General features: G+C 36.8%; 1 protein-coding gene across 3 annotated transcripts in view; it reads left to right on the forward strand.

Moving 5' to 3' along the window:
- Positions 1–20,979, forward strand: part of SPATA22 (spermatogenesis associated 22) — a 38,127-nt gene extending 17,148 nt beyond the window's left edge. For 2 of the 3 annotated variants that reach the window (XM_008568887.1, XM_008568894.1), the window contains 4 exons: positions 7,763–8,105; positions 10,511–10,640; positions 17,533–17,630; positions 20,649–20,932. In XM_008568887.1, coding sequence (XP_008567109.1) covers positions 7,763–8,105; positions 10,511–10,640; positions 17,533–17,630; positions 20,649–20,840 — 763 coding nt within the window. In that variant the 3' untranslated portion in view covers positions 20,841–20,932. Of the gene's footprint in view, positions 1–7,762; positions 8,106–10,510; positions 10,641–17,532; positions 17,631–20,648 lie in introns of all 3 variants that reach the window. The other variant, XM_008568901.1, reaches the window with a different exon arrangement.
- The last annotated feature ends 937 nt before the right edge of the window (positions 20,980–21,916 follow it).

Here is a 21,916-nt window from a genome sequence, read left to right on the forward strand (position 1 = left end):
TATATATTTTTTTTTTTTTTTGTCTTTTGTCTTTTTTCCATGTCCGGCAATGGATCGCAACCCTCAGTGTTGCCCCCGTACCGGACCGGGGACCGGCAACGGGATCGCAAGCCTCGGCGTTGCTCCCGCGCCTCGCTCAGCCAGTGAGCGGGAGCCGGTCTGTATGTGGGATCCGAACCCTCCGACGGGAGCGCCGCCGCGCTTCCCAAGCGGCGCACTATCCAGTGCGCCACCGGGCCGGCCCCGAAATGATCTTTTTAATGTGCTGTTGGATTTGGTTTGCTGGTATCTTGTTGAGAATTTTCGTGTCTTTGTTCATTAGGGATATTGGCCTGTGATTTTCTTTTTGTTGTTGTTGTGTCTTTGTCTGGTTTTGGAATCAGTGTAATATTGACTTCATAAAATGAGTTGGGAAGTATTGCCTTCTCCTAAATTTTCTGGACTAGTCTGAAGGGAATTGGTATTAGTTCTTGGTTAAATGTGTGGTAGAATTCAACGTGAAGCCATTGGTGCTGGGCTTTTCTTAAAGGAAGACTTTGTATTACTAGTTCAATTTCCTCACTTGTTATTGGTCTGTTCAGATTTTCTACTTCATAATTTAATCTTGGTAGATTGTATTTGTTCAGGAATTTATCCATTTTTTCCGTGTTGTCAAATTTGTTGGCATATAGTTGTTCATAATAGTCTCTATGATCTTTTGTATTTATGTGGTATCAGTTGTGATATCTCTTTTTCATTTCTGATTTTATTGGAATCGTCTCTTTTTTTCTTGGTTATATGGCTAAAGGTTCGTCAATTTTGTTTATCTTTTCAGAAAACCAACTCTTTCACTGATTTTTCTAATTTTTTTTTTTTTTTTGTTTCTATTTCACTTATTTCTGCACTGAGCTTTATTGTTTTTCCCTTCTGCCAATTTAGGGTTTAGTTTGTTGTTGTTTTTCTAGTTCTTTTAGGTGTATTGTAAGGCTGTTTATTAGAAATATTTCTTCTTTTTTTAGACAAAACAATCACAAAAATTCCTTGAACTTTTTCAGTCAAGTGAACAGATATGATGTGGGGGGTAGGGGAGGGGGTGGAGGGGAATGGATAAAGGGGCATGAAAATCAACTGCAATGTATATTGAGAAGTAAAATAAAATTAAAAAAAAATTCTTCTTTTTTGATATAGGCATTTATTGCTATAAACTTTCTTCTTAGAACTGCTTTTGTTGTATCCCATAGGTTTTTGTATGATGTGTTTCCATTCTTGTTTGTCTCAAGGAATTTTTCAGTTTCCCTTTTACTTTCTTTCTTTGTTTTTGTTTGTTTGTTTTTGTTTTTTGGGGTTTTTTTTTGGTGGCTGGTTGATCCAGGGATCCATCCCTGTGAACTTGGCATTACCAATACCACACTCTCCCAAGTGAGCTAACTTGGCTAGTCCTCTTTTACTTTCTCCATTAATCCATTGTTTGTTTAGGAGTATGTTGTTTTGACCATTGTGGGCAAAAAAGATGCTTGATACTATCTCTGTCTTTTTAAATTTGTGTAGACTTGTGTTGTGGACTAACATATGATCTATCCTGGATAATGTTCCACGTGTAGTTGAGAAGAATGTGTGTTCTACAGCTGTTGGATGGATTGTTTTGTCAATATCTGTAATTTCCATTTGGTCAGTGGTGCAGTTTAAGTCAAATTTTTGTTTATTTTCTGTGGAGATGATCTGTTCATTGTTAAAAGCAGGGTTTTAAAGTTCCCTACTGTTATCGAATTTCAATCTATCTTTCCCCTTAGGTCTAATGTTTGCTTTATATATCCAGGTACTCTGGTGTTAGGTGCATATATATTAACAATTGTTATGTCCTCTTGTTGAATTGTTCCCTTTGTCATTATATAATGACTGTCTTTGTCTTTTTCTATAGTTTTTGATTTAAAGTATATTTTGTCTGATATAAGTATGGCTACTCCCACTCACTTTTGGTTTCCATTTGCATGGAATATCTTTTCCCAGCCCTTCACTTACAGTCTTTAAAAAAAAAAAAAAAATTATTTAGGGCCAGCCCGGTGGCGCATTGGAGAGTGCGCCGCTTGGGAGTGCGGTGGCGCTGCCGCCGAGGGTTCGGATCCCATGTGGAGACCGGTTCCCGCTCACTGGCTGAGCGCGGTGCGGGCACAACACCGAGGGTTGCAATCCCGTTGCCGGTCCCTGGTACGGGCGCAACACCGAGGGTTGTGATCCCGTTACCGGTCAGTAAAAAAGAGACAAAAAGGAAAAAAAAAATTTTATTTAGCCACTCCATATCTTTTAACTGGAGAGTTTAATCCATTGACATTCAGGTTATTACTAGTATGTGAGAATTTGTTTCTGCCATTTTGTTGTTTTCTGTTTTTTGTGGAACCTTAGTTCCTTTCTTTATGTCTTGTTATTTATCTCTGTGGATTGGTGGTTTTCTGTGGTGCTATGCTTTGTTTTCTTTCTCTTTTTCATTTGTGTTTCTGCTGTAGTGTCTTTTTTTTGTGGTTACCTTGGGGCCAACATAGAGTCTTGTAGTTATAATAAACTGATTTAAGCTTATAGCAACTTAACCTTAGTTGTATGAAAATACTCTAGTTGTATGACAATACTCCCTTTCCTCAATTATATTTTTGTTGCCTTAATTTATGTTTGTATCTATTGTATATTTCTTAACCACTAATTGTAGGTGTTGTTATTTTTTGACCATTTTGGTTTTAAATGTTCATAATAGAGAATTGAAGGATTTCATAGCATCATTACCTCAGTGGGGTGTTTGGAGTTTGAATTATGAATTTATATCTGCAAGTGAATTTTGTACTTTTTCATGATAGTAATTTTTGTCTTTTCATTTCCAGTTTTACCACCCCCCTAAGCATTTCCTGTAAGGCTGGGCAGGTAGTGATGAATTCCCTTAGCTTTTGCTTGTCTGGGAAGGTCTTTATTTCTATCTTGTTTCTGAAGGATGGCTTTGCTGGATAATTTATTCTTGACTGACAGTTTTTTATTTTCAGGACTTTGAATATATTATCTCATTCTCTCCTGGCCTGAGAGGTTTCCGTTGAGAAATCTGCTGATAGTATAATGGCGATTACCTTATATATGACTTGATGCTTTTTTCTTGCAGCTTTTAGAATTCTTTGTCTTTACTTTAACAGTTTTATTATGATGTGCCTTAGGATCTTATTGGGTTGATTCTAATTGGGGACCTTAGATCTTCCTGAATCTGGATGGCCATCTCTCTCCCAGTACTTGGGAAATTTTCAGCTATTATTTTATTAAATAGGGTTTCTGTACCTTTTTCCATATTTGCTCCCTCTGGAACACCTATTATTCGAATATTTGTTTGCTTAATGGATTCTCATACATCTTGTAGGCTTTTTTCATTCTTGTTTGATTTTCTCCTCTGGGCAATTTCAAAAGATCTGTCTTCAAGTTCAGAAATTCTTTCTTTTGCTTGATGTATTCTATTACTGAAGGTCTCAATTGTATTTTTTATTTCATTAATTAAATTCTTCAGCTCCTATATATATATAAAATATATATATATTTTATATATATTTTATATATATATATATATATAATATAAATAATTATATCTATCTCTTTGTTAAATTTCTCATTCAGATTATGACTTGTTTTCCTGATTTTCTTGAATTGTTTGTCTGTGTCCTCTGGTATCTTGTTGAGTTTTCTTAAGGTCATTATTTGAAATTTTTTTACAGGTATTTCATAACTGTTCTTTTCTTTGGTGTCTGTTATTGGAGACTTATTGTGTTCCTTTGTGACTGCCATGTTTTCTTGCTTTTTCATGTTTCTTATATCCTATGTTGATATCTGCACATCTAATGGCATAGATGCTTTTCCCAGTTTTATGGAGTAGGTTATATAGAAATGACTTTTTCCTGAACGTGGGTCCAAGGATTTCTGTTGGATATTTTGCATTGGTTTTGATTTGGGGTGGACTCAGTAGCATAACCTATGTGTAGTTTTTTTGGTTGTTATCCTCTTTAGTGGTGTCTGCAAATGCCTCAGTTGTCTAGACTGTAGGAGTTTGTGTCAACACTCTCTTTGTTTTGCTGGGTCAGAGATTCTGGGCTGGTTTGGTTAGGTGTGTGCAGCACAGAGGGCCAGCTGGCTATTTGGTAGTCTCTCTAAGGTACAGGGTTGTTGCTTGACCAGCTATCAGGCTAGGTGTGAGCACACAGCTTTGTGGTCATCTCTCCCATGGGGTGGTGTGCCGCCTGACTGGCTTAGAGTCTGGACGCAGGTGTGCCTGGGTGCAGTCTGGGATCAGGTGGTTCTTTGAAGTCCATCATAGGAATGTATACCACTGCCAAGCCAGGAGCTAGTGTGCGCAGGTACAGCAGGGCCATGTGGCCCTATGGAGGCCTGCTGGAGGAGGTGAAAACATTGCCTCATTCACTAGGGAGCAGGAGTGTACTGATGTAGCCGGACCTGGCAGCTCTGTGGATGGCTGTCAAATCAGCTTTCTAGTATGGAGCAGGTCTATGAGAGTGCAGCATGGCCCAGCAGCTCTGTAGAGTCCCACCAGATGGAGGCAGTGCCATCGTCTGCTCCACTGTCAGGTGTGGGGTAGGCATGCAGCAGTGCAGCAGGGCCTGGCAGCTCAGTGGAGGACTGCTGGATCAGCTGTTGAGCCTGGAGCAAGCCTGCAAGGGTGTAGACAGGCCTGACAGCTAAATAGAGGCTTGCCATTGAGAGTCAGATCTGCTGCCTGATTGCTGTCAGTCAGTGAGCAGGCGTGCACTGGTTTAACAGGGCCACACAGCTCTATGGAGGGCCACCGAATCAGCGTTGGGCCTGGAGCAAGCCTGCAAAGGTGCAGCCAGTCCTGGCAGCTCTGTGGAGGCCTGCCAGGGAGACTAAAAGATGCTGCCCGAATGCTGTTGGTCAGGGAGCAGGTGTACACTAGTGCAGCAGGGACTAGCAGTTCTGTGGAGGGCCGTGGGGGGAGGTGGAGCTACTGCTGGACTGGCTGTTGGGCCGGCATGGGCACCTGTGGGCTCAGTGGGCCAGTGGGTTGTGCAAGATGGGTGCATGTGAATATGGTGGAACACTGCTTAATGGCTACTTCCCTGCTGAGTCGGTCTGTCTATTTTCTTGTGAGGATTGGGGGCAGGGATACTGTGTAAGATCAGCATTTGGGGTCTCAGTTTTTCTGTCTGGCCTAGACTCCAGGCAACTGGGGTCATGGTCCTGCCAGAGCTTGTGTGAACATGGTAGAATGAAGATGGGGCCTCAGGATGGAGGGAGTCAGTTTCTACTGGCCCCGATGGCTAAATATACTCTAGCACTGGGTTTGGTTTCAAGAGGGTGCTGTGCTAAGGCAGCTTATTTTGGGAAAGTGAGGGTTGTTCTCTCTGGGCTTATAAAGACCACCAAAAAACTATGTGAACCAATAAACAAATTTAGTAAAGTTGCAGAATACAAAATCAACATGCAAAAATCAGTAGCATTTTTATATGCCAGTGGCAAATTATCTAAAAAAAAAAAAATAAAAATAAAGAAAACACAACAATCCCTTTTACAATAGCTACAAAAAAAATACCTAAGAATAAATTTAACCAAAGAGGTGAAAGATCTCTACAATGAAAACTATAAAACATTGATGAAAGAAATTGAAGAAGACACAAAGAAATCCCGTGTTCTAGGGGTAGAAGTATTAGTATTGTTAATATGTCCATACTACCCAAAGCAATCTACAGAGTCAGTACAATCCCTGTCAAAATACCAGTGATATTCTTCTCAGAAAAGAAAAAAATTCTAAAATTCATAAGGAATCACAAAAGACCCCAAATTGTCAAAATGGTCTTGAGCAAAGAGAATAAAGCTGGAGGCATCACACTACCTGACTTCAAAATATACTACAAAGCAATACTAACCAAATGGCAAGGTACTGGCATACAGACAGACACAATAGAAAACTGAGAAATAAATCCATGCACTTTCAACCAACTGATCTTCAACAAAGGTGCTAAGAACACCTAGTGTTTTCAATAAATGGTGCTGAGAAACTAAATGGCCACGTACAGACACATCAAACTAGACACCTCTCACCGCTTACAAAAAATCAACTCAAAATGGGTCCAAGACTTCAATGTAAGACCCAAAACTATGAGACTACCAGAAGACGACATCAGGGAAATGATTTGTGACATTGGCCTGGCCAAGAATATTTTGAATAAGACCTTAAAAGCACAAGCAACAAAAGCAAATATAGACAAATGGTATTAAAAAAAATTTAAAAGCTATGCACAGCAAAAGAAACAATCAACAGAGTTGAGACAACCTATAGAAAAGGAGAAAATGTTTGCAAACTATGCATCTGACAAGGGGTTAATATCCAGGATATGTAGGGAACTCACACAACTCAATAGCAAAAAACCAAATAATCTGATTAAAAAATGGGCAAAAGATTTGAATTGATATTTTTCAAAAGATGACATGGAAAAGGCCAACAGGTATGTAAAAAAATGTTCAACATCATTAATCATCAGGTAAATGGAAATCAAAACCACAGTAAGGTATCATTTCACTCCAGTTAGAATGGCTGTAATAAAAAAGACAGAAACAAATGCTGACAAGGATGTGGAGAGAGCCAAACTCTTATAAACTGTTGGTGGGAATGTAATTTAATGTGGAAAACAGTATGGAGGTTCCTCAGAGAATTAAGGATAGAACTCTCATATGATCCAGCACAATTCCACTACTGGGTGTATATACAAAGAAAAGGAAATCAACATGTCAGAGAGATATCTGCATACCTATTTTCATTGCAGCACAATTCATAGTAGCCAAGGTATGGAATCAACCTAAGTGTCCATCAACAGATGAATGGGTAAAGAAAATCTGGTATATTTACACAATGGAATACTATTCAGCCGCAAAAAGTAATGAAATCCTATTGTTCGTAGCAACGTGGGTGGAACCAGAGGTCGTTATGTTAAGTGAAATGAGCCAGGCAAAAAAAGACAAACACTGCAAGATCTCACTCATTTGTGGATGAGTTGATCTCATAGAAGTAAAAAAAGGTGATCTCATAGAAGTAAAGGATAGAGTTGTGGTTGCCAGAGACTGAGAGGGATAGCAGGGGATAGCAGGCAGGGGAAGATGAGGAGAGGTTGACCAATGAGTACAAAGTTACAGTTAGATTGGAAGAGTAAGTTCTAGTGTCTCAATTCACAGTGAGGTGACCATGGTTAACAATAATATATTGTATATTTCAAAATAGTAGAAAAAGAGGTTTTTGAAAGTTCTCACCAATAAGAGATGATAAAGGTAATGGATACACAATTACCCAAATTTCACTATTATACACTGGGTACATGTATTGAAATAGCACACTGTACCCCATAAAATGTACAATTATCAAACATGTATCAATTAAAAATTAAAAAAAAAGAAAAATGTACTTTGTATCACTGGACTCTGAGTTGGGAGACTAGAGTTCTCTGAGTTCTGGACTCATTAGTAACTTGCCATATGACTTTCAGCAAGTTACTTTCTCATTAAGGCTTAGTCTCCTCCTCTGGAAAGAGATGTAATAATATATATTACCTTTCTCTGGTGATGATGTGTTTGGACTTTCTAACTAGTTACTAGTTACAAAGTAGTTTATAAACCATATATGCCATATAAATGGAAAATTTTATTGTTAATTTGTTTTTAATTAAGAAAAAAGTATATAGAAACAAATACTATTCTCTATTCTCTCTATTTATTTATTTATTTATTATTTTTACTATTACAGCTATAGAGATGGCAACAAAAACACCAGCTTGAAAACTTGGAGTAAAAATGATTTTAAGCCTCAGTGTAAAAGAACAAACCTAGTGGCAAATGATGGAATAAATTCTTGTACAGTGAGTTTGGGAGCTCAACAACAGAAACAACTAAGAATATCTGGACCTCCTAACTTATCTCACCACAGGGAAACTGTGGTACTCAGAGAAACACAATTATCAAAAATATGTGGCTCCACAATGAGAGGTCTAGACAAAAACAGTGCATTACAGGCATTTAAGCCCAATTTTCAACAAAGTCAATTTAAGAAAAAAATGTTGGATGATATTCCAGAAGAAAACACTTTGAAGGTAAATGTTTAAACATCAGTTAATGAATTACTTACATTTTTTAAAACGTGTGATAAATATTTACAAAGTTACAGAGATAACAGTATTTAAATCAATCCCATGGCATATATTGCTGGATTAACACACATATCCAGCTTTATTGGAGTGGATGAATGTTGGTTTCCAAAATATTTTCTTAGAAGGTGTGAATGGCTGCTCCTTTTCATAGTTGCTTTAGTTTTCTACTGGATTCTGACTTTCACTGTTTACTAATTACTAAGGTAATGACGGTTTATATTCATTGCTTGGAGAAATGATCCAAGCTCTTCACATGTCATTTTAAAGTTTTTTCAGCAGAGGTCAGAAAACGTTTCCTGTAAAGGGCCAGACAGTAAATATTTTTGGCTTTATTAGGCCATACTGTCTCTGTTGCAGCTACTCAGCTATATCACTCAACTCAGCTCTGCCATTGTAGTTTGAAAGCAACCATAAGCAGTACATACGAGGGTACTTCAAATAGTTTGTGGAAAAATAGAATTGAAAGATATGAATCTTTCCGTGAACATTTTGAAGCACCCTTGTAAATGAATGGGCATGACTGTGTTCCACCAAAAGCTTACAAAAACAGATGGTAGGTCAGATTTGGATGCAGGACATAGTTTGTTGACCTGTGCTTAATAATCTGGTCCTGTTTGACCTTTCCAACCTCATACTCCATACTTCACTAATTCTCCAGTGTTCTGGCCATTTTAGACTCTTCAGAATTCTCTAAACATGACATGCACGTTAATATATCTTTGCTTTGGTTTATATTCTTCCCTGTACCTGTATATCAACCTTACTTCTTCTCTACATGCGATGCTCTAATTATTTGTAAATGTCTTCTTTGTAAATGTCTAATACAAATTATTCTTTGTAAATGTCTAATTATTCTTTGTAAATATTGTGTGTACTGGTTCTTCTCTATCTCCCCTTTCTCGCCCCTGGCCCAATAAATTCTTCACCTGCTCTTCTCTGTTCTCTAGAAGGCTGAATTATCCTACGTAATGTATCATCCTACATAATGTATCATCCTGGGATCCCTTACTTGCTGGCTTGTGCTAGAGGTCAGCCCTTGGGAGTCACTGGCAGGACATGAAAGGATGGGAGGAGTGGTTAGGTTTTCCCATTCTCTCCCTGCTAAAACGTTGTATCGCCAGCAGTGGCTGTTGTCCTGAATGACATAGCTCCTCCATGAGTCTGGCTTTCGTGGGCTTGGTAATTTTATTTTCTCCTTTTAGCCTAGGAATGAAAACAGCTTCTTAATATTGTTAATCTTTGGGTGCTTAAGTACTCTGTGTTTGTTTTGCCCATATGTCTGAAAAAACAGTCTTTTCAATAAGCCATCAAGGGAATTCTTTTTTTGTTTTTGCTGGATATATGACTAATATTGCATGTTTCACAGTGTTTCTCAACCTTATGTTTTCTTGTACCTAAGAATGATATGACATATTCATCTTAGTAACAGTGGCTCACTATGGCTGTAACAGGAGGCATATTAGAATCTTGGTTAGGAGGGGGAGGAGGGAGAAAAGTAATCATATTTTGAAAAAAAAAGTCACATCAGATGTTTCTTACAACCCCTGCTCTCACATAGGAAAGTGTCCCCCCACCCTTGAAAATTAATATCTTAACATACTGTATTTTTGTTGATCTTCAAAAATACCAAGCACATTTCCACCTCAAGCCTTTACACTCACCGTTTCCTCTGTCCTCACACAACAACCAGTTTAGAACAATAACCTCTTTCTCTCCTCCTCCGTTTACCCTGTTTTTTAAAATGCATAGAGTATATCAATTCTTGACATTCCATTTTATTTTTTTGATTTTTAAAATTTTAACATTAATATACAATGTAGTTGATTTTCATGTCCCTTTACCAGTTCCTCTTTTCGTTATATTTTTATTTATTTCATGAATCCCCCATTAAACTGAAAATCTGCAAGGGCAGATACCTTGTCTGTTTGATTCACTATTTCTTCCTTAGTAGCTATGTTTGGCACATAGTAGGTACCCAGTAAAACTTTTCAAATGAATAAATGACTGTGTCTGGTTCTTATTCTAGAGTGTGAGCACATTTAGGAAAGTAAGTTTTACTCACCCTTTTGTCACAGGATCTGGCCCATGATGCTTTAAGAATATTCAATGAATGAACAAATGAATGAATATATGAGTGCCCATATAAATAATTCTCTTAATTAATTGTCTTCAAGTGCATCCTGATTTCTCCTTCTATAATGTATTAATGATGGCTTTAATTTAGGGAAGTAACTGTACTAAAATTTTCAGTAGCTCTTTTTACCCATTTGCTGAGAATCTTTACATAGAAGGTGAAAGAGTGCAATGAAGAAATGAAAAATTTTTCTAATGCTATTTTTTCCCCAAAGGAATCCTCATTGTATCAATTACAATTTAAGGAGAAAGATAATTCCTTAAGAATTATTTCTGCAGTTATTGAAAGCATGAAGTATTGGCGTAAACATGCACAGAAAACCATACTTCTTTTTGAAGTACTGGGTAGGTATAACACTTAAAAAATTCTTCAGTAACACTATTTGGACAACAGTTTTTAATGTCAATAGAAATACCTATGGGATCTTGAAGAAAAATAAGGTTTTTCAAAAGGGGTTATAGTTTATTAGGCTTTTTTTTTAGTTCTAGGTCTGATTGATTTGTGTGAATTTAGTATTTGGTTATTTAAGGTAGTCTTCTTCTGATTCATAATATTAAAACTAGAAAGACTAGTACAAGTAAGCTAACCCAACCCCTTGAGGTGGGTGAGGAAGTGGGGCAAATAATTAAAATAGACTTGGCTAAAATCACAAAGCTAGCCAAGCAGCAGAAATGCATCTAGGATTCAAGACTCCTTATTCTCAATCTAGTGTTCTTTATACTATATTACACTAAATCCAGTAGTAATTTTGTATATAAATTAAATCATATTTTAAATACTCTGAAAGAGCATTTGCTAAAAATCTTTTGCTGATATGAGTAAACACCCCACAATTAATCTGTTTTCTAAATTAATATTTAAAAGGAGAAGAGTTTTGTAGGATGTTCCTGGAATTTGATTTTACCTAGAGTTAAGAGATAAACAAGAAGTAGAGATTCAAAACATATTTCATTCCATAGTTTAAATAAAATAAATAATATTTAACTTAAACTTTGAAATAATCCAAACATCCAGAAATATTTGAAGAATATAAATAATCAATATCCATATACCCATGTTATGGATATATTTGAAGCCCCCATTCATTTTGCTCTCTAAAGATAACCATTGTAGTGTCTTTCTTGTCCAGGCTTTTATAATTTTACAATATACATATGATTCCATAAATTTCTATATATTATTGTTTTTTGTATTTTCAAAATACATAGTTTGCATTTTTACCTAGTATTATGTTTTTGAGATTTAGGTGCAGTGATTCATGCAGATCTAGTTACTTTTCATGGCTGTATACTATCTAATTTTAGGAACATATCCTGATTTGTACATTCATATGCTTATTAACATTTAAGTTGTTTTCAATTTTTTGTTTTACAAGCAATACTGTGATAAGTGTCTTAGTTAATGACTTCTTTTATACATGCATAAGTGTTTCTTTAGGATAAGTACCTAGAAGTGGAATTGCTAGTAAGTAGTGGATCTGCATTTTCAATTTTATCACATTTTAGCAGATTGCCTTCCAATGCAGTTTATAGTTCTTTTATCCTCACATTCTCATCAGCTCTCTTGTAAAACTATAATTTTTGCTAATATGTATAATTTTTGCTAGTAATTCAGGTTTTATTCTTTTATTTTTTAGTATGATGCATACTTTAAATGAGGAGAATCTTTCTATCCCTGTCCTTTGTCTATAGGACTGACTTAGAGTGGTAATAAATCATATATCCATGAGTAACAGGGTTGGAAAGGACCTTAAATCACACATTTCATGCTTGAATCTCTCCTACCATATCCCTATGAAATATTTATTTAATTCATGGATGAATACCACAAAAAGTGTGTAATCATAAAAGTGTGCAATTATTGAAGTTTCAGATCTTGCAAACTGTTCTACCTCACATGAGATCTTAGAGAAATCTAATCTATCTTTAATATGACAGCCCTTCAGGTACTGTGCCCTCTATAAGGCTGTTTTCTAGATTAAACATTTTAAGTTATTTCAATTATTCCTTATTAAAACCAAATGACCCGACTTTGCCCATGTATGAGGTCATCCTTTCCTTTAATATGCATATAAAATAAAATAAAATAAAATATCCCACATTAGCTGAAGGAAAGTCAGCCTGTCAATGTTTCTGAAAATTCCATGAAAGTTTCTATTTCTTCAAGTCCATCATTTTTGTTTGTTTTTATTCCCTACTCCGACCTTCTCCTTAATCACCTCTTATTGCCATTTTTCCATGCAATTTTAGGTCAAACTTAATTCCACCCCTAATGTGGATGTGTTTCTCCCTTATTACCCCAAGACAGTGCTAATACAATGTTGACACTGACTTATTAGTGGTTAATACAGTTACACAGAAGGTTTGGTATGTGGGTGATGGGAATGTAGAATTACTTATAGACTAGGAAACATCTTTAAATTGGATTTTAGGCATCACTTGATAAAGTTCATTGACTATTTCTTACTGATTGTTTTTTTATTTAGCCTGTGCCAGGGTCTACTCTTTTGGAATATAATCTCATCCCTATCTCCTTTATTTTCCTCCAGTTTAGTCGGAGGAAATAAAAAAAATCTTAAAACACACACACACATGCACACACACACCTGTCCAAAGAAGATATCTTTGAATTTATTTTGCAGACTGATTTATCTCTTCATTGCCTCAACTTCTACCCCTAACCAGTCCTTTTCCTTCCAAGTAAAATAGTCTTGTTTTTGCTGCTCCCTGAGAATATTCAAAGAACTGTAGTAACTCAGTTTTAATAGTGGTTCATGTGGCAGACAGAGTAATGGCCTCCAAAGATATCTACATCCTAATTCCCAAAACCTGCGTGTTAGAGGAAAAACACACAAGCTGTTTTTCCTCTGCTCTCACAGCACAATCATCAACACAGAATACAGACTTCTGTGACCAAATGTGTGGAGATTTCTCCCCACCAGCAAACATGCAAGCATTTCTCCAGTGGACACCAGCTGGGTGCCCTCTAATTCAATTCCAACATTATCTTCTAGGAGATAGTGTCAGATCCCAGAGGTGGAGAACTCAGTCTCCAAGACCATTCCCCACTTCAGATGCTGGTCACAAGTCTAGGCTTCTGGAACTTCTGACTGATCAGTTATAAATCAGAGTTCCCACGCCCCCCTCCTTCCTCTTTAGGCTAGATTAATTTGCTAGAATGGCTCAAAGAACTCAGAGAAACACTTTTATCAGTTTATTATAAAGGATATTACAAATGATACAAATGAAGAGATGCTTAGGGTGAGTTATGGGGGAAGGGGCGTGGAGCTTCCATACCCTCCCTGTGTGTGCCACCCACCAGGAACCTCCACATGTTAAACTATTCAGAAGGTTTTTGAACTCTGTGCTCTTGGGTTTTTATGGAAACTTCATTACATAGGCTTGATTGAAGTATGGACAACCAACCATGTGATAGGACAAAAAGGGTGTGATCTAACACTAACAGACTGGATGGGGAAACTAAGCATGGCCTGTTTGTTCATATTCTTTTCAGCCTCTCTGTGCAACATTTCTTCCTCTTGGGTTTGGGGTGAGATCCCTTCTGAAATAGGGACCTTATCACCTACAATCAGGCAAATAGATCAGATAATTTTTTTTTGTGGCCAGCCCAAGATAGAAAGGCAGGGAAGTTTAGAACAAACCAGGAACCATGGATGAAAACCAAAATATACATATCATATCACACTATGAATGTTACCTTATATGGCAGAAGGAACTTTGCAGATGTGATTAAGTTAAGGATCTCGGAATGGGCCCACCCTGGAATATCTGGGTTGGCCCAGTGTAATCTCAAGGGTTCTTATAAAGGGGAATCAGGAAGATTAGTGTCAGAGAGAGAGACTGAAAGATGCTACCCTGCTTACTTTGAAGATGGAGGAAGGGACCATGAGCCAAAGAATGCAGGCAGTGTCTATAAGCTGAAAAAGTCAAGCAAATAGATTCTATTGTAGAGCCTCTGAAAGGAACACAGACCTGTTAACCCATTTTAGACTTCTAACCTCCAGAACTGTAAGATAATACTTTTTTGTTGTTTTAAGCGAGCTACTAAGTTTGTGATAATTTGTTACAGCAGCAACTGGAGACTGATATATCCTACTTCTTTGTCTTTTGTCCTGATATATACATACACATACACACATTTATATTTATACTTATTTATATTCATATATTTAAAATTTAATATACATATAAATGTGTGTATATATAGATACAGTGTACTTGTTTCATGTATTTAACTTTCACCTAAAAATTATTCCAGTTTCGCTCTTGGTCATCACTAAGGACAAAGCATGTTATATAAGATGACATTGGATTCTGTGGAGATGCAGACTTTGAGTAAAGTGTGCTGTGTTAGTTTTCTGTTTCTGCATAACAAGTCATCAGAAATGTAATGACTGAAAACAACATCATTTCTTAACTCCAAGTTCTGCAGGTCAGAAGTCTGGGTGGGTTTGACTGGGTTCTATACTCAGGGTATCACAAGACTGACATCAAAGTGTTGGCTGGGCTGTGCTCTTGTCGGAGGCTCTGGGAAATAATCCACTTCCAAACTCACTCAGGTTGTTGGCAGAATCCAGCTCCTTGCAGCTGTAGAACTGAAGACCCTGTTTCCTTTCTGGCTGTGAACTGGGGCCTCTTTCAGCTCCTTAAAGTTACCCACATTCCTTCTCATATGGCCTGTCCATCTTTAATGCCAAAGGGTCCTGCTTTATAATTTCTTTTTTCTTTTCTTTTTTTTATTTTTATTTTTATTTATTTATTTTTTTAAATTTTTATTTTGTCAATATACAATGTATATGATTATTATGGCCCTTCACCGACACCTCCCGCCCTCCTCCCTCTCTCCCCTCCCCCCCAAGAATGTCCTGATTACCTGGGCCCTTGAACGATCACCTCTGGCCCTTGACCTGTATTATATATCCTTGCAACAATTTTCCATAGGCTCTTGTTCCTGTCCTGCTGGGCCTTGTATGTGATAGCTACTTCTCTGCTCCTGAAAGAATACCATTTTTTTTTTTTTTTTGTAATCTGCTGGCTTTTTTCAGTTGACATTTTGTCTTTTTGGAGGTTTCCATGCCTCTGGCATCTGGAAGTCCCTCTACTCTACAGGTCTTCTTCTGCACGTCCTACTAATTTTGCTTGAACCGTATTTCTTAGCTGATTGGGATGGCTATTTCTACTCCATGTTGAAGCTTGACCTAGCTCTTATTTTATTCATCTCTTGCCAGTAGCTATGTAACTGCAGTAGTAGATGGTATTCTATTCCATGTCAGTTTTCTGTCAGAGCTAGAATAATACTGTCACACCTAGAACATCTTTTTTTAAAGATCTTACACCCTTTGGACCTCTCACTAATTTTTTTTTAGTGCCTCTGGCATGCCTCTGGATCTTACGTCATTTGTGCAATAAAAATATAAAAAATTTCCTGAGCTCATTAAAAGGACATGCTAGTTCCATCCATTTTCCCTTGGTTCTCTTTGGTTTCCTGTTCAGGTTCACTCCAGAAAAATGCTCTTTAAAATGTCACAGTTACCCAACATAGAGAGAAATAGGCATTCTTATAAAGAGATGAAGAGGCTTGTGCTTTTATATGTGATGGTTAGCTTTCATGGTTCTGTGCTCTTGGGTTTTTATGGAAACTTCATTACATAGGCTTGATTGAAGTATGGACAACCAACCATGTGATAGGACAAAAAGGGTGTGATCTAACACTTGAATAAACTCGTTTATTCAACTTTCATGCCTAACACAGTGCCTGGTATATAGGAAGTCCCTTTCAGTTGCAAGTGACAAAATAAATTTAGCTGCTTAAATAATAATAGGGAATTATTCACAGAACTGAAAAGTTGCTAGGTTTCTGATATCAGGCAAGGCTTGATCCAGCTGCTCTAAAGATGGTACAATGGTTTATCTTCATCTTTCAGTCCTGTCAACAGTATAAGGCTCTATACTGTTCTTTCCAGCAGCTTCTGACTCCCCCCTTACGGTAGTGAGATGATTATCAAAATTCTCTAGGCCATGCATCCATATACCACACTGTCACTTTCTTAAAGAAGTTTCTTCTGGTTGCACTAATGAATGACTCTTTGTATATTATCATTTCTGACTGGGTAACATGCTCATCACTGAAATCCTGAACTGTGTAGCTGAGGAATGAATGAAATACACTGATGGATTTAAGTCAATCATGAGTCACTCCTGGATCTAGGGATTGGGACAAATCCCATCCAAATCACATGGCTAAGAATGGAATAGGAGTGGTTTCCTAAAAGAAGATCCAGGTTTTATTAGGGGAAATGGAGGCTGGCCTCAAAATAGCAAATGTCTACTACCAGTACTCACTAGATGGTTACTGAAGGAATGAGTAATGCTGTTATTTGATACTAATTTCTTGAGATAAAAATGAATTACTATTTGCATTTTATAGATGAAGAGACAGATTTGAAAGAGGTTAAACAGTTTGCTGAGGGGGGAGGAAATGGAGAGAGATACCTCATAGGGTACAAACTTGCAGTTAGATAGGATGAATAAGTCTAGAGATTTAATGTACTGAAAGAGGACTATGGTAATATCATTGTATTGCATATTGAAAATTTGCTAAGAGTAGATTATAAGTACTTTTGCCACATACAAAAAAGAGGTAACTATGGAAGGTTATGGGTAAATTAATTTGCTTGCCTGTAGTAATGATTTCATTATGTATATGTATATTGAAACATATGTTGTACATGTTAAATGTATACAGTAAAAATAAATTAAAAACCAAAATTGCTCAATATCACAAAATACTAATAAGTAGAAGAACTGGACTAGAATGCATGACTTCTGATTCTAAGTCAGTGTTTTTCTCCATTAAACTGTGATGCTTACTGGTTATATGTGTGTATTTTATTATAATACTGTTTTAGACTGGTCTGGGGATTTAACTGCTTTATAGAATACATTCTAAGGAAAAGCTTCAGATGGCCCATTATTGTCAGTTGTATGAACTTGACATATAATCTGTTCCTAAGTTGGAGAGGGTCATAAATTTTGTTTTCTCTAGTACAAAATTGTTTCAGAAATACTTTTCCTTCTTAAAATTTATTCTTTATTACTGTATAAATATAACTGAGAAGCTGGTGAGGGAACAGTTATTTCAATGTCCTTTTCTCTTTGTTAAATTTTATTTGCATTTTACCAACATTGATTTCCCCCCCATTTCAATGTTGCTTAGCTGTTCTTGATTCCGCTGTGACACCTGGCCCATATTATTCAAAGACTTTTCTTATGAGAGATGGGAAAAATACTCTGCCCTGTGTATTTTATGAAATCGTGAGTATTTTAAAGTATTCTTTGAGAAGCCAGTGCCAATAAAATGTAAAAATGAAGGCTGTGATTCTGTTGTAATAGAAATTCTGTTAACAATTTAATAGTACTTTTCAACATTTTGTTTAGTTTTAGTTCTGATGTTAAAATTGTTCATTTGTTTAACTCATGTGGAGAGTCTGCTATGTGCCAGGCTGGGTGCAAAGGGTATAAAGTGGAATATAAGTGGTTTATGGATCTTTCTTTCAAAGAGTTTAAGATCTTGGATAGAAAGACAGGTACATAAATGTTACACTGTGGTATAATAAATGGTATGATAGAGATATGTGCAGGGTGCTATAGAAGGAGATAGGAAGGTTGGGACAGATCAAGGAAAGATTTTCTTTTTTTTTTTTGTCTTTTTTCGTGACCGGCAATGGATCGCAACCCTCAGTGTCGCGCCCGCACCAAACACCCGCACCTCGCCCAGCCAGTGAGCGGCCGGTCTGTATGTGGGAATCTGAACCCTCGTCGGGAGCGCCGCTGTGCTTCCCAAGCGGTGCACTGTAGCAGTGCGCCACCGGGCCGGCCAAGGAAAGATTTTCAGAGAAGGCAGTAACCTATCTTATCTTAATCTTTAAAGGACTAATAAGAATCAGCTAAGCCAAAGTGTATTGGGAGGGAAAGATGTGAGAAAGAGTGCATTCTAAGGTGAGGGAGCAGCATATGCAAAAAATGAAGCTAAGAGAGAGCCTGACTTGTTCAGGGAACTACAGGTAGTTTATAGTTACCAGAGTGTTAAGTTAGTAAGTGATACAGGTCAGGGTAGTGGTTCTGAAATTGGGGAAAGAAGAGTGAGGGCTGGGATTTAAGAAAGAGGCTTGGTAACAAAGAAAGCTAGAGATCTGGAGGCTGAAGACCTTAGAAGACCTACATACTTTTGTAAAAGAGTTTGGCCTTAATTCTGAAATTGGCCTCAATTCTGAAATCAGACTTGGACTAGTGTTTACCATTTACCAGCTTTATGATCTAAGTAAGCTGCTTAAACTACCTGAGCTGCAGGGTTTTTTTTATCTGTAAATGGGTAGATAAATTCCTACTTTGAAAGGTTGTTGTGGAGATTAAATTACAAAACATGAATGTGCAGTGCCTGACATGTAGGTGATCAAGAAATAGTAATTGTCATGCTAATCTCTATAATATTTTGAGTGCTTATTATTATCCTCTAGTCAAAATGTTTTTTAAAAAGCATTGTTATTGAAGTATAACGTATAAAGAAAAGTGAACAAATCATAACTATACAACTCCATAAGGAATCACAAATGTTATCCAGGTTAAGAAATAGAACATTGCTATCACCCCTGAAACCCTCTTGTGCCTCCTCCCATTCACTACCACTTGTCTCCTACCTGAAAGAAACCACTATCATGACTTTTAATGTCATAAATTAATTCTGCCTGTTTTTCAACTTTATTTAAATAGTATCATACAGTAAGTATACCTTTTTTAATGTTGTTTCTTTTACTTGATACAATGTTTGTAAGATTCATCTTTGTTGTTGCATGTAGCGATAGTTAATTCATTTGTATAGCCATAGGTAATATTCTGTTGTATGAATACTGCAATTTGGTTTTCCATTTAATTATTGGTGGGCATTTGGGTTATTTCTGTATTTTTTGTTGTTATGCATAATATTCTATGAACATTCTTAAGTATGTTTCTTATGCATATGAATGCATTTCTGCTTGGTATATACCTAGAAGTGAAATTGCTGGATCATAGAGCATGCATATGTTCTAATACAGTAGTTATTGCCAAAGATTTTTCTAAAGGATTGTATCAGTTCATGAGCGGTGTAGCTTAGTGTAGTTTCTCTGCATTTTCATCAACACTTAGTATTGTCAGTCTTTTTTTATTTTAGCCGTTCTGACAGGTTATCAGTGTTATCTCATTTCTCTACAATTCCCTGGTGAATAATGAGGTTGCACAACCTTTCATATGTTTACTGGCCACTTAGATATCTTTTTTTGTGAAGTCTGTTCAGGCTTTTTGCTCTTTTTTTCTATTGAGTTATTTGTCTTTTTTTTTTTCTTGATTTGTAGGAGGGTACAAGTTCTTTGTCCATTATATGTATTGCAAATATTTTCTCATACTTTGTGGTTTGCTTTTTCACTCTTAATGGTGGCTTTTGATAAACAAAAGTTCTTCATTTTAATATAGTTTTTTTTTTTATCAATCAGTCTTTCCCTTATAGTTAGTGCTTCTTCTGACCTTTTAGTGAAAGCAGTTTTAGAATGCTTTAATTTTATTCATGATTGAGAGATTGCTGATCTTTTTCTGGTTTAACAGTTTCCTAAAGGCATAACCCTTTTGGGTCCCAGCCCTATGGCTGGGGTAGGGCTGGGGGTGGTTATCAGAATCTCTTTTCCCTGGGAGTCTTCAGACTCTGTTTTTTATTCTCCCAGCTCTGTAGGTCTGTCAAAAGCTCTGCTCAGTTTCTTAGACTCTCAGCTGCCTTTCTGTAACTGGCAGATAGCTCAGGGGAAAGCACCCCCCAAGTAAGGCCCATGCTGGACTCCCATACTCTCCCAGATGGAAGTCTCTGTAATTCCTCACTGCCTTGATATTTCTATAATGCCTACAAGGAGATTTCTAACAAAATATTTCATCCAGCTATTCTAGTTGTTCTCAACTGGAGAGTTGGTTTGAACTACCTAGTCTGCCATCTACTGAAAGGGGAACTATGGCAGTGTGATAAAAGAATGGATAATTCACATGCCATTACATTGTGAATTATTTAGTCTTTTAAGAAACAGCAACTTGCCAGCTTTTAAGAAGCTCTACCCAAGTGAGGGTCTTTCGTCTGTGACAGAACACCCATATATATGCTTAGCTATTATAGTCTTGTCAGCAATGGGCCTGTGACTAAGATGAGAGAATTACAGCATTTTGGAGTGATTCATATTTAGTTGTCATATTATTAGCTTTAAAAATTGAAATTCAGTTGAAGTAATAATGATTTGCTATTTATTTTTTGAAAAACAGGATCGTGAACTTCCAAGGCTGATTAGAGGCCGAGTTCATAGGTGTGTTGGAAACTATGACCAGAAAAAGAACATTTTCAAATGTGTTTCTGTCAGACCGGCATCTGTTTCTGAGCAAAAAACTTTCCAAGAATTTGTTAAAATTGCTGATGTTGAGATGAGGTATTATACTAATGTAACCAATGAAATTTAAATAGCGATAAAGGAAGTTTAGTATAAATTGTAGCATTTCTCTGTTTCTTTTAGTTTACCATCTTTGTGATTTTATGGCTGTTGTTTTTCTGTATTTTATTTGTTGAATTAAAGTATTTAAATCATTTGAAATGTGGAAAGAGTTTTTGAAAAATAATTTCTCTGTTTTTACTAAAATTGTGTATTTGCTAAAATTTAACAAGCATTTCAGATAAAAAGTGCTTGATATAATAGGAATAGATAGAAACTTCTTTAACATGGGATAATAATACATCTGAGTCAGCCCAAAAACCAGCATCAGGCTAAAGGAGGAAATACTAGAGGCATTTCTATGACCAGGAATAAGAAAAGGGTGCCCACTATCAGCACTATTAATTAAGCCCTGTTGAAAGTGCTGGAGACAAAGCAGCTAACAAAGTAACAAATATTAGAAGTACCAGAAAGGTTGGTGTACTCTACAGATTAGGTATGTGCTTTGAACCAGGAACCCATTATATGGTGCTATTTTTCCCATAGCCATGATTCATGAGTCTGGGAATCAAGGGGTAGTGTCAGGACTGACTTCTCTCATTATTAGACCAAATAATGCAGTCACAGAATTTTTGCTTCTTATCCCCACAATTTTGGGGGGTTTACAGATCTTACTTTCTGTCACAGCCTAGGTTACCAAAAAAGCAGAGACTGGGACAGAGTCTTATTTGTAAGTAGTTTATTTGAGAATTTTATCTCATAGAGAGGAGGGAGAGATAAAGGGATGTTAAATAGGGAAAAAGGGATACCCAATACTAGGGTGGCTTATTGAGTTGGTGAACCCGAGGAGTGACCGAGGCATATATCCGTCAGCTTCCAGCATCTGTAGTTAAGGATTGACCCTTTGAGCATTAAATCCCTTGTGCTTTCAGGTTGTGTTCATATGAGTATTGAGCTGGTTTTCCATGATATTCTACTTCATGGAATCAGAGAAACCATATGGCAGGACACAAGAATTAGGGAGAGAAGGTCTGAGGTAATAATCTCAGACTGTATCCACGTGAAGCTCGTTGAAGTCCATGCAAAACTGGTTACTGAAGCTGTGGC

Source organism: Galeopterus variegatus, unplaced genomic scaffold (genome assembly GCF_000696425.1).
Source record: "Galeopterus variegatus unplaced genomic scaffold, G_variegatus-3.0.2 Scaffold25, whole genome shotgun sequence".
Classification (NCBI taxonomy): domain Eukaryota; kingdom Metazoa; phylum Chordata; class Mammalia; order Dermoptera; family Cynocephalidae; genus Galeopterus; species Galeopterus variegatus.